General features: G+C 33.2%; 1 protein-coding gene across 5 annotated transcripts in view; it reads right to left on the bottom strand.

Annotated features, from left to right (window-relative positions):
* Window positions 1–13212, bottom strand: part of Spock3 (SPARC (osteonectin), cwcv and kazal like domains proteoglycan 3) — a 367429-nt gene that overhangs the window by 89478 nt on the left and 264739 nt on the right. For all 5 annotated transcript variants that reach the window (XM_041674838.1, XM_041674837.1, XM_041674836.1 and 2 more), the window contains one exon: window positions 5799–5913. In XM_041674838.1, the coding sequence (XP_041530772.1) occupies window positions 5799–5913 (115 nt within the window). The remainder of the gene's footprint in view (window positions 1–5798; window positions 5914–13212) is intronic.

The following is a 13212-nucleotide window of genomic DNA, read 5'->3' on the forward strand; positions in this document are numbered from 1 at the left end:
AGGAGTACATAATCCTTACTTCTTAAGTATCTCGAATGGGAATATAAGAGGAGAGAGTTAAAAATGTAATTGTTCTTTTAATCTATAAATATGACACTACACTTTTACCCACTAGAGTATGAAGGGCTTCCAAAGGGCTAAGCTGAAACTCCTTGATTATTACAGAGGAGTTACCATTATTTGTTTTTAAAAGATACATTTGACATGCACATCTCAAAAGAACACTGCATGAAAAATATAATGAAGTGCACCAAATAAGGCTAAATATTAATTAAAAGTAATTGCTTAATATTTTCAAGTATTTAAAAAGGTGAATTCTATAGGTTAACATAAAAGTAAACAAAAGCAAAATGGTTAAATTTTAGATATTTTATAAAATTTAATATTGGACATGTAAATTGTCAAATGTTTTGTAGTATCTTTAATGGTGATATTAGCAATTTTAGATATATATGTGCATATATAGGTGCATATATAAACAGAGAAGCAAAAATCTTATCACTTAACATAAAGTCTTTGTTCACCTGAAAATGATGATTCACACTCATGCATACATGTTTTTACATGTTATATATGCTATATGTTTATTGTATAAATTACTTGTGGAATGAATGAATAAATAACATTATTAAAAGTAGCTTGTGCCACTAAATGGCTTCCTTTAATTTCAATTGTATGCTTAAGAGTATAAATGAGCTGACTTCAAATTATTATGCCCTTGTGATACTTTTGTTATTTTGCTACTATGCTTTCAGGGCTTGTTTTTGCTGCTAAAGCTACACATTATAGAAATACAAAATATGAACTGAAACCTATATCAAATATCATCTACAGCAACCTATGGTTATAAGTTAACATTTCTCAAAGTTGACATTTAGATGTTCTCAGGGGAATGCTCCACAATATTCAAGTTTATTTCAGAAAATGAATCTCAGAAAACCCAGCTTTCTCTGGGAAACAGTAATCTACTTATAAGGCTATTCATCTTTTTATCTACTCATACGTCAGAAATAAGACAAAGTTGCTGAAACTGCCAAGCTTTAAGACTACAGTTCCATTTCTTCAATAATAGAGGACAAATATAAAAAGGGTATATTTTATTATCTCTCTACATATTCTAAAGAGCACTTACTAAATATAGATGATATTGTCTCTGACCCAAATTGTGTGCAATATCACTATTATCTCACTTTATATGCTATGATGCCCTGATATTATTTTAATTCTACTCATGTACACTTTCACTAAACTTTATCCTTTGAATAAGTAGACTAATATTCTTAAATCATGTTTTTGAGAACTGTGTTCTATGAAAACTCAATTATAATGAAAATTTAGTTAGTGGAGAAACTGAGTCGGTGTCTCATTAATCATTCAGAAAGTTATAACTTTGCCACTCTGCTAATGGACACAGCTCTGTTGATCTCAACTGACGAATGACTAGTCGAGTGTCAGGGTGGGGGTTCTTGCCAAATCAGCAGGAATTATGATGGGACAGTGTTGTTCATTTTACAAAATGCAAAATGCTGATATTACATTATGTTAAGTTAAAGTAATCAATGTTAAACATATCCCAAATTAGATACTCAAGTCTGCAAGTAGTAACTATGCAAGCATTAGAGCAAACCATAATGTTAAAATCCTTGACTTTTCCTTTTCTATTTTAGAGTCATCAAATAAACCCTGAGTATAACTTGTTTACACATTTGTTCTGTCGTACAACCTAAGTAAAAAAAAAATGAGAACATTAAATGTTTAAAATAATTGTAATATTTGTAAAGAAGAAAGATCAACAAGTTTTTCCCTTTTAATACCTTCTATAAAACATGTGTTTTTAATTTTATTTATCTTTATGAGTGTGGGAATCACTGTAACTGCGTACCCTAAGTCTATGTGTCTCCACAGAGGTGAGCAGAGGAATCTGGATCTACATGTTGTTGTGAACTATAAAGCATGGGTTCTGGGTGCTGAGGTCTGGTTCTCTGAAAGAGAAGTACATGCTTTCACCTGTTGAGCCATCATCTCCCTTTCTTTCCATTCTTATATTTTATGTTGTAAGGCTGCATCATCTTTCTTTCAAAGGATCACTAATTATCATTATGTTCTGGTAATTGGGGGTAATGACTAATATACATCATAAATATATTTTGAATAACTTCTGTTTTAGCTAGAAGGAATACAGTCATTCTTTTTGTATGTTTGTACGTGTTTCCTGAGAAACATGAAATTCACTGCTAATGCTTTTTTTTAGTACCCAGCCAACTAACAAAAAAGTGAAAGCTGCCATGGATAAAGGATAGAGCTTCAATAAATAAACAGAAAGTAAGAAAACAAAAACAAAGAAACCACCCAAATGTCTCTGCATCTTCAGGAGGGAAGATACCAACGTAAAGCTATAGGCCCATTAGCTGGCTAAGATGTCATGACCAAATAAGACATTGTTTTAAAATCATGTTTTCAGCTGGCACCTTGATAGAGTTGCCGCAATGATGTTAGACAATGGTAGCTGAAGCAGCTCCGGATGCACACACTCTGATGCCATAAAGCCTGGGGTAGGGGTCAAGCAAAGACACAAAAGGAAACTGAAGTTTCCAAGACCCACAAATACAGTAAGCATGAGACATAATTCATGCTCCAGTTAGAACAGAAAAGGCAAAATAAATAATGTTCTGACCCTAAAGAATCAAAGGAATAACAAAACAGCACTTTCAATTTTATAGATGTGTGGTTTGCTCTGCTTATGAACTATTGAAATGAACTATATGTCTAGGGTAACATTTTCAAGTTACAAGGAAATATGATCTTTTTCTAAGCTCCTTCTTTAAGTTCTTGGTCTTTGACGATCTGTCTCCTTTAGCATATATAATTGCATTTACATGAATATACTAAAATTAAGAAAATGATCTATTTTGACTTTATGTTTACAATAAGTTTTATATTTTCCTGGCTATACAAACATGTCATGGTCTTTATGATCAGCTGAAATGGCCTCATTCTTATAATTATATGGATACAACTTTCAAATAATACATTTTATGACTGAACATTATTTCCTTTAGGTGATGCTCTGGATGTTTTTAAACGAGGAAAAGCTGTAAGTGTGAAATATGTGAAAATTTGATTCAAGTGGCTTATTGGTATTAGTTTATACCTTTGTCTATAGTCAAAATCCAGAATTCTAAAACTGTAAATTATTTATGATTCTTCATTTATGATGTTAACATGTAATTGTTTGACCAATTTATGTACATCCCTTAAGGACTAACTATATTTAGAGAATAATGATAAAATATACTTCCCTCTACTTTGTAAGTAAAACCTATTTTATTAGTACTGATAAAGTTCAAGCAAATTTAAAAGGTTCACTCTGAAATTAATAAACTGAAAACCTGGTGTTATATCAATTTGACCTCAGAGGGAGGATCAGAAGGATTGAAGAACTATTTCAGAGTGGAGTTTCCTTTTCACTGCTTCTCTAACAGATATGACATTAAAAAGAATTTCCTGCACTGCACAGACGCCCTAAGACACGCTTCTCCTATAAATGGCAGGTGGAAGATTAGAAATGATGCTGAGCTGAGTTTTACATTTCCCATGTCTCTTGGCCTTTGGCACCGTAGAGAAATGACATTCAAAATTTTCTGTACTGCTTTTCCACAGTAGCTGGCAAAATCCTGTTCTAACTTTGCCCTGACAATCTGTCAGAGCAGAATTAGTTCACAATCCTCTTACCTCTCTTCGGATGCACAATTGATAGTATGACATTAAGAAAAGTTTGCTTCATGACACATTAAAAATACTGTAACTAAAATTTAAATGATACAAAACAATTATTGTTTATTCCCTGGGGGTTCTACTTTATAGATGTGTTACTTTCCTAATTTAACCCATATTGGCATTCTATCACAGTTTATGAAATGACATGATAATGTGATACCATATAAAACACATTTCCTCATTCAAAAGCAAGTTTGAAATTGTGAAATATTATTAAACAAAAAAATTATTGTAAGACCATGGTAATTTAGGTGAAGACACTTATAAAGACAACATTTCAAAAATTTTTAATGGATTATACATAAAATAAATGATATAAAATATGGTAGGATTTATATCATGTCTGAAGTGATTACCACAGTTAGAAGTCTTCACTTCAACTGTGGAAATGTATTCACTGGGGAGCAGAGTGAGAAAGGCACAGATATAAAAACCTCAGTTGAAATAAAATTATAATAAGCTCAAGATGGTGTAGATATAATTGATATATTCATTGTGCCAATTTTAGAACATATTGAAAAAAAAACTGGACAGGAAAATTATACATGAGTGACAAAGCTTGGAAATTAGTCTCTTCCACTGTGAGACAAAAGAAGCCATGTGTAAAGCATATGGCTACGATTAGAAGGCATCTCAGCCACCTGGAGAACACCGGGTATTCACTGACCACTTTAAAATCGATTGATTCTCTTTTGAACAATGATTAGGTGTTTAACAATCGCCAGTGTCTTCATACGATTTTATTTAAAATATTCATCTGAATTATTTTACTGACTGATGAGTTAAAAATTGGCATCACTAGGTTTCAGACTATAGGTCTAAGATAACATATTCATCATGGGTTCAGAACAATGGTCAACAGCTATACTATTGCCTAAATATTTAAATGTTCCTTAAAGGTTCGTGGACTGAATATTTCAGCTTCCAAGTCTGTGCCACTACTAGATGGTGGGAGAAAATCCACAAGAAGTATTTGAAATCTATGAAGGATGTTAATTCTTGGAACATAAGCCCTTGACAGTGATTTGGAAACTGTCCTGTTTCCTGGCTACTGTGAGGTGGACTCTCCTCCTGCCTTTCCCATAGTTCTATACTGTGATATCATATCAAAGTCAAGTACAAAAATCACCGAGTTACGAGCCCAAATTAACCAATGCTATTTATAAACTGGTTAGTTTTGGCATTTTATTATAATACATAAACCCAGGATTCCATGTTGAAAGTAGTATAATTTGATTTAAGGAAATTTGACATGAAATCACATTTTCCTAACCTTGTAGCCATTATATAAAAATTTTCAGGAAAAGACTAGTAATGGGAAAAAAAAAGACTGGTAATGAATACTTCTCTACCATGAAATGATAATTCTCAAATTAGAAGAGTCAAACAGTTATAAATACAAATGTTAATTTCTGAACTCTGTAGACCTTTCCAAAAGCATAATGGCAATTTTACACACATGCAAATGCATACACACATGAACATGTGCACACACACACAAGACACTAAAAATTTCAGGAGATAATCTAAGAAAACACAAGTTACTACTTATGAAGTTACTGAAATGTTTTATTCCTAAAACTGTTCCATTGAAATTCAGATGCATAAGTACACTGCACACTGGATAGGCATCTCCTTTATAACATCAACATTCAAGTAATTTTATATGTGCTCAAATAAGTTTCAATGCCTAAGCCTAAAATTATCAGACTAAGTCCATACATTTTAAATCTAATAATTAAAAAAAATACTTTAGAGATTTCAGATTTGGTTACCAAATACAAAACAAACCGTCTGTAATTTCACTTTGTTTTTTTTTATAATAACTGTGAATGATATGGGGAGGATTTATCTAGATAACTGAGGTTCAAGTGATGATAATTTGACAAAGGAGTTTATCCTTATATGTAGTTATACTTATAAAAGCAAACTTTTCTCAGGTTGATTAATTACCATTTATTGTGAAATACTCTGGATTAGTGGATTGTATAAAAAGTTGTAAATGAATTTGTAGCACTTACCTCTCTTAACATTTCTTCCTGTGTTTGTGGATTTATCGGATGGACATGGGCAACGCCCTTCACATCTGGTAGAAATCTGCTTTCCTAAGACACATGCCTGATATTCTAGTTTGCACTGTGTAAATAAAAAAGGAAACAAAATATTACTCAAATACATTTAGGCTTAATTATGGCAATAGAAAGTCAGAGATACCTAGGCATATTATTTATATATGTAATTTCAAAGTGTTTTCATTTATATCTATATTGCTAGGAGTCATCCTACACACTCTTTATAACTAATTTTTCTATGGACAAGGCAGTGCTGTAACTACTCAGGGTGTCATTTTGTTAGAAGCCACAGCCCATAATACAATAGCCCAGAAACCATAGATCATTCATATTCTGTTTTACAGAACTTTAAATTACAAATGGACAGAAGAATAATATAGAAACTGAAAGTACATCACCTATGCTGTCCTTCGGATATGTTCCTGTTTTGTTTCAGTCATTTGAGTATGTATGGCATATCTCTCTTACTTGACTCTATTATTGGGTTACAAGCTTGATTGTCTCTTTAGTCATCAACTTGCACACTCAAGTGCCACATTAAGAAATCATAGAAAAAAATGCATTTATAAGTTGTCAAACATGAAATAATTGTATCATTACTTTTAATTTTGTACAAATCAAATGTACATGCAAAGATCAATATAGCATAGGTCTTGTATTCATTCTTAGAATATGATATACTTGCCTTCATTTTATGTATATATATATGTGTGTGTGTGTGTGTGTGTTGTGAATACATGCACAAACCATATATGTGTATATATCCTTTAAAATCATCATTTGCAAAGTGTGTAAGTGGAGTCTGTCTAACTCTCAGATTTTAATAAATATGAGGTACTTCTGTAATTTTATAACACAAGTCTTTCTATTAAATCCAGAGATCAATTCATAAACAGTATAAGGCTATTTTCTCAAATCTTCTTCTCCAAACCCTTCTATAAAATAATTAGGATAATACCATTTTCCCCAGAAGTTCAAGAATATGCCCGAGTCTCTTACCTAATCCCTGAGATATTATGAGCCAGAGTTTCTGCAGAGTAGTTAACAGAATCTATCAGAATTAAAGGGAACAACTAAAATATTACAAAACAAGGGATTTTATATTTCAGTGTAGTTTTGGTTTGACCTGAATTGATTTTTCTACAAATGTGACACATTATAAAATGTTAAACATGATTATGTTAAAATCCTTAAGATCATATTTTATAACTGAATATTTGATATGATGAAAAGATTTTAACCTAAATCCATATTGTAAGAGGTGATGATTACCTTCCTACAAAAAAGGACTGTTTCTGATAATTCTGATGTAACATGAATTCTTTAAAAGTTATCTCCATAATTTTCTCAGAGAAAATTATTTTAAAATTAAATGAGGTAGACGTTCTGGCTCCAATGTGAAAGGCACAGGACGGTAATTTAATTCAGCTTACATCAGGAAGCAAAACACTCACCCAGTGACTAATGGTATCACTAACATCCTCCAATACTTGAATGTTTTCTTGTTGAAAAAAATCTTTATAGACAACAGAATCATTAACTGTCTCTGAAACAAATTACTAAACTGTGGCCACTTTTGAACAAGTTTGCAATTCAGAAATATTTCCTTCACTGGAACAAAATTTCCAAAACTGATCCAGTGATTTAATAACTGTAAAAATTATTTTTTATGAACAATCCCAATAAATTTTAAAACTGTAACATGCTCAATATCTAAAGTAGAGATATGTAATTAATTACAAATGTTTTAATGAGTGTTAAATTAGTTATTTTAATATTTTACTGTAACTTCTGTCTACTTATTACTTTAATATTCCTTCAATTTGATATGAAATTTTTATTCATTACATGGTTTACAAAATGTTTAAGATTAATACTGAGTGACTAATTGACAAACGTGTAAGTCTGTACTAAAAATTAATTTTAGAATTTTGATTTATTGTTGCTTTATTCAAAAATGTTTTATTTCACATTCATGTCTGGTTTAAAAGTGGTTAATTTTAAGAGTGAATTTTCTGTGTTTTCATGTAATGTGGTGGATGGGCAGTAAAATAAAAGTACTGTTTTTTTTAAAAAAATACTATTTATTTCATTCCAACTAAGGTTTAGGGAATATTGAGAAAAAGGAGATGGTAGAATATAAGAAGCATATAAAAGGAAGGAAACTGTGAAGTGCCATCATCTGGGGATGACACAGTTCTTAAAAGTAAATGACTTTTCTGAGCAGGAGTTTGTCTGCCAGCAGCCAGGAAGAGATGGCAGAGGGCTTCACTGAACTTTACACTTCACTGTTGATACATTTGCCACTAATATCATTTTGGGGGGTAAGGGTCATATTTTTAGTTATGCCCCACTGGAGAGTAGAACAGGCACTAACAGAGATATTTAAAAACATGGTCACAACTAGGACCCCAAGTTTAAGCTCAGTGAGCCACAAAACAACAATATGATCCATAGACAGGAGATGGTGTTAAAAATAGTTAAAGTACAAAAGAGTGTAGGGTCAGAAGTAATCAGGAAGCATACATGAGGCTGTGAAAATAAGTATAATTCATAAATACTTTTATTATAAATGTGAATTAAATAGTTTCTGGAGAAAAAAACTGATCCATTTTTATGTTGGTAGGCACTATAAATATAATGCATAATAATAATTCATTAAGTTTCATATAAATGTTATTGTAAATAACACCTATTACCAAAGTTTCTTAGTGATAATCTCCATTATACAATCATAAGTTCTCTTTAAATTTTATATAATTAGCTGAAATTATCTTTGCAAAATACTTCCTCATAAATGAAACATTTTCTCCTTAAAATGATCCAACAAAATGACTTTTTCTCTACACATTACTGGAAAGAACAACAAAATCAGATCTATACGTAATATACTCTGTGGATAACGGACCTTATAACTTCACTTAACCAAGAAAGCACTAAAGGTTAATATTATTAGGTTAATTTTGTGGGAAAAGTAAGGAACCTTTAGGAAACAGTTTAAATAAAGAACATTAGAATATTGAAAATTTCTCTTTCAAATGATATCTCTATCCACTGATTGTATTTTTCATTAACAATGCTTAATTTCTTAATTAGCAAAGGGCTGAAATATATAGCAAGGTATAAGTGAGCCAAAGTACCACAGAAAGGGCATTCTTGCTAATCCATAAATAGACATAATGCAAATCTTGTAGAGAAAGATGTGCTTGATGCATTTCTGATTACAAATCTGCATCGTGAGTTTTTAAACATGATTTAAGAATCATGCTGTGTGAGGAAATTTCTGAGTGCTTGTGAGAAAACAAGACTTGAGTCTTGTGGCCTCAATTTCTTCTAAACACAGAATGTTTTTCTGTTCTTGTATTCCTCCCAGGTTTAGCTGATAGGACAGCACTTACTTCAGTTGTTCTTATTCATATACCTCTATGGAAAAACATGTTTTTTCTATGTGAGGTTTGTCTTCTCGATTGTTTACTTTATTCAAATGACACTTCTTAACCCTCAGAATATAAGATGTCTGATCTTCTGAATAAAGTTTTGTATTGCATGAGAGTTTAGCCTACCTCATTTTCAGGCCACTCTCTCTCTCAGCTTCACCACCAACTAGAGTAACAACCCTGGTAATGTTTAACCTATGACAAATTGGAAAAAAAAAAAAAGCACAGCCAGAGCAGGTTTCTAATACTAGTCACAGGATGGTTATCTCACAGTCATTTGTCAAGGAAGTAGAAAACATAATCAGATATGCAGTATACAAGAGACCCCTTTTGCCAGGGTCCAGTCACACCTATTCAAAATGAGATCTACAAAAGGGACTTAGCAGATGGCTTAGGGTATAAGTTCTAAATGAGGATACCTTCTCTTCTATGACCTGGGAATAGATGGGGACATTTCTAACCAAGGGTGAGTGAAGTGCTTTTGGCATCTACTACGTAGTGACACAAAAATCTGCTAATCACAACTAGGATGAACAGAAGAACATCCATTTCCTCTCATCTCAGCACACAAACATGGGTGTGCTCCAACAACAAATACTTTTTTGCTTTAAATCTCAACACAGTCAAAACTAAAAATTCCCATAGTCAGACTGATGACTATCTTGAATATCACCATAGAACCTTCGTCTGACGACAGACAGAGATAGAGACAGAGACCCCCATGAGAGTACTGGACTGAGCTCCCAAGGTCCAGATGAAGAGCAAAAGGAGGGAGAATATGACCAAGGAAGTCAGGATCCACCCACTGAGACAGTGTGCCTGAACTAATGGGAGCTTACCAAAGCAAGATGGACTGGGACTGATGGAGTATGGGATCAAACTGGACCCTCTAAATGTGGGTGACAATTGGGGAAGACTGAGAAGCCAATAATAATGGCACTGGTATTTGTCTCTACTGCATGTACTGGCTTTTTGGGATCCTAGTCTATTTGGATGCACACCTCCCTAAGCCTGGATGGAGGGGGGAGGGCCTTGGACTTCCTACAGGGCAGGGTACCATGCAGCTCTTAGGACTGGAGGGGGAGGAGGGAAGGGGGAGTGGGGGAACTGGAGGGAGTGGAAATTTGGATTCCTATTATTTATAAAGTAATAAAAAAACCCAAAACTATCAATGCTTGGTAGGCGTTGGTCTATCAAAAGATAAACTCTCAAGTTCCTGTCCTTATTTCCCCCAGAAAATTGTTATTGAGTGTTCACTAAAGTGACCTTTTTCAAGTCAAAATATTGTTTCAAACACGTTATTTTAATTATTCATAAAAACCAAGAAATTAAAGTCAGTTAAAACAGCAAAATCTACAGTAGAAAGTGGCCTTTTTTGAATGAGCCCATACTGTTCATCACAGAGTATGTTAGGCAGTTTCTGTGCAGTGTTCTGTGGTCCTTGAAATGAGATAGGCATAATTTCACAAACAGTCCTAGTTTCAGTCCTAGTTGTAGCTGAATGACTCATGTAACTGGTCCAAAATGTTTTCCTTCTACTTTATTCAATGTAACAGGAATTAGCATCCAAGAAGTTGCTAACCAACAGATGAAGTGATGGTGAATATTTGAAGTAGATGTAGGAATACTATTTGTTTTAAAGAAATGAAGTTAAAAATATTCAGGAAAATTGATAGATATAGAATGTATATTGAGTTTACATAGTTTAAGAAAGAAAAACTGTTTCTCTCTCATCTGTGGAATCTAGCCAGCAGACATACATATGCAAACAAATGTCCAAGTGTGTACATTATAACATGAGGGAAAGAACAGGAAAAGTTAAAGGTAAAGGGTTTGGGGAAGGAATGAATGCAGTAATGAACATGATATATGAAAGTGGTTATAAAGACAAGGTATTTGATTCATACAGGATTTTCATCATTCTAGTAACAATTGGATCTTTCATTGACATAATTATCAATAAAGAACAACTACAATTATCTTTTCCTTACTGAAACCATAGCATTTTATTATAGTAAAAGAAGAAATTGGGAAGAATGAAAAAAAAAAAGAAATCACTTTTGGTCTCAATTTTTCTTGAACTTATATATTTCTCTAGTAAACCCAGGACCAACACTATAAACACAGTGAGAACAAACATGTAGGCTTTCTCTCTCTTAGCTGGGAATAACTTTCCACAGAAAACCACCTCTACTTGTTCCTATAATCTTCACTCTGCTATTTCCTGTGAAAGACAAAGGGAAGAAACTAAGAACAGCTACAACTTTAAATCCATTTATCCAACTGGGACACACAATTCACACAGAAATATCACAGCCATGATATCACCAGTCAGAAGTGGAATATAGAAACAAAAACAGTATAACCATTTTCATCATAGTGGAAATTGAATTATCATTCTCTATATGTGACACCCTCATGAAAGAATAACACATTATTTTAGGAAACTTTTCCTGTTCTCACCAAAAGCTTGATTTAAGGAAATTTATTTGTACATTGCAATTGTTTATTATATTCCCTCCTTATTAAAGCAAGTGACCCACACCAAGTGAGTATGTGTTCTCAAATCCAGTACCAAAGGATAAAGAGTACAAATTTGCTTCAAACTGGGATGGCACTCATTTGCTACCACACAACACCAGAATCCTTGGATATTGGGTTTTTAGAACTGGTCAAGACTAATTAGCTACAAAAAGTGCAGGTGGGCTTGTGGAAAACTGAGTCTCTGAACTTGGAGGGAAGCCTTCTGATGATATCACTTTAAATTAAGCTTAGGTCATTTGGGCACTGAAGAGAGTATGATAATGTGTCCTCATTTAGACATCTTATTTATTCTTTCATAGGCATTAACCAAAGACTTTGACTTGACATATACCCAACTAGCTTTCTAATAGTTTCCATTTTTGAGGCTCCAAAGAGCAAAATAAATTTTGAGCACCAAATGTTTGTTGACACCTTTTTCATATAATGTTGCTTCTCTATTTGAGTAGCTTATTTTGATCCATTTATTATGTTATTTGAGATTAATATTCCCTCTTTGGGATGTGGGAGCTTTTGAGATTCAATGATACTATACCTTTTATCAACAAATATTCTCAGTAATAGAATTATCAAAAAGATACTTCATGAGCCTTCTATTTTATCTACAGGAGTGTGGTATATAATACATTGGCATGATCTCTTAGAAATTGGGTTCTAAAGGATTTATGATCCCACAACTCTCACCGCATGGTTCACACAATTCAGTAAGGCAATCTGGATGGACTTTCAATCCTGTTCTGCAATAGTAGTGTATATTCTGCGATGTTCCTAGGTAATAAAAGTCTATATAAGGCTATCCGTCTGTCTGTCTGTCTTTCTGTCTGTCTGTCTATGTGTGTCAGTATGTGTGTGTGTATATACACACATATATTAGGGGTGTGTGAGTGTGTAAGTGTGTGTGTGCAAAATTTACTACAGCTTGGAAAAGCAAAACAATTCAGACATGTTGTCCTCAAGCTCGTTATATGGTTAAGTGTTTTAACAACCAGACAGTAACCTGGTGGATCATATGTAATTCTTGGTGAATATATCACATATTTACACATTCAGAGTCTTTTGTCACTTTCCAAAAAGCAATGCCAGGCTGATGGGGTTGTTGTAAACTATGATTAGCACTTATACCTTTAGCAGCTACAGTGTTAAAAACTCAGTTCTTCATCTCACCTACGTGCACTCCCCAGAGTGTTGTCCACGTAGACCTAAGATGGGAACACGATTGGACTCACTTTGACATAAGGCCCCTGTCTTTCCTAGATTGAACATTGATGAACAGCATATGTGGATTTGTTGTTTCCTAGATGATTTGAAGGAATGAGGAATTTCAGCTCCTTCCGTTAAGGAGATCTAGTTGTTTTGTAGTGATAGAAGAATGACAGGTGTTCCTT

The sequence above is a fragment of the Microtus oregoni genome, unplaced genomic scaffold (genome assembly GCF_018167655.1).
Source record: "Microtus oregoni isolate MIOR12 unplaced genomic scaffold, Mior012 000025F_ref0000491, whole genome shotgun sequence".
Taxonomy (NCBI): Eukaryota; Metazoa; Chordata; class Mammalia; order Rodentia; family Cricetidae; genus Microtus; species Microtus oregoni.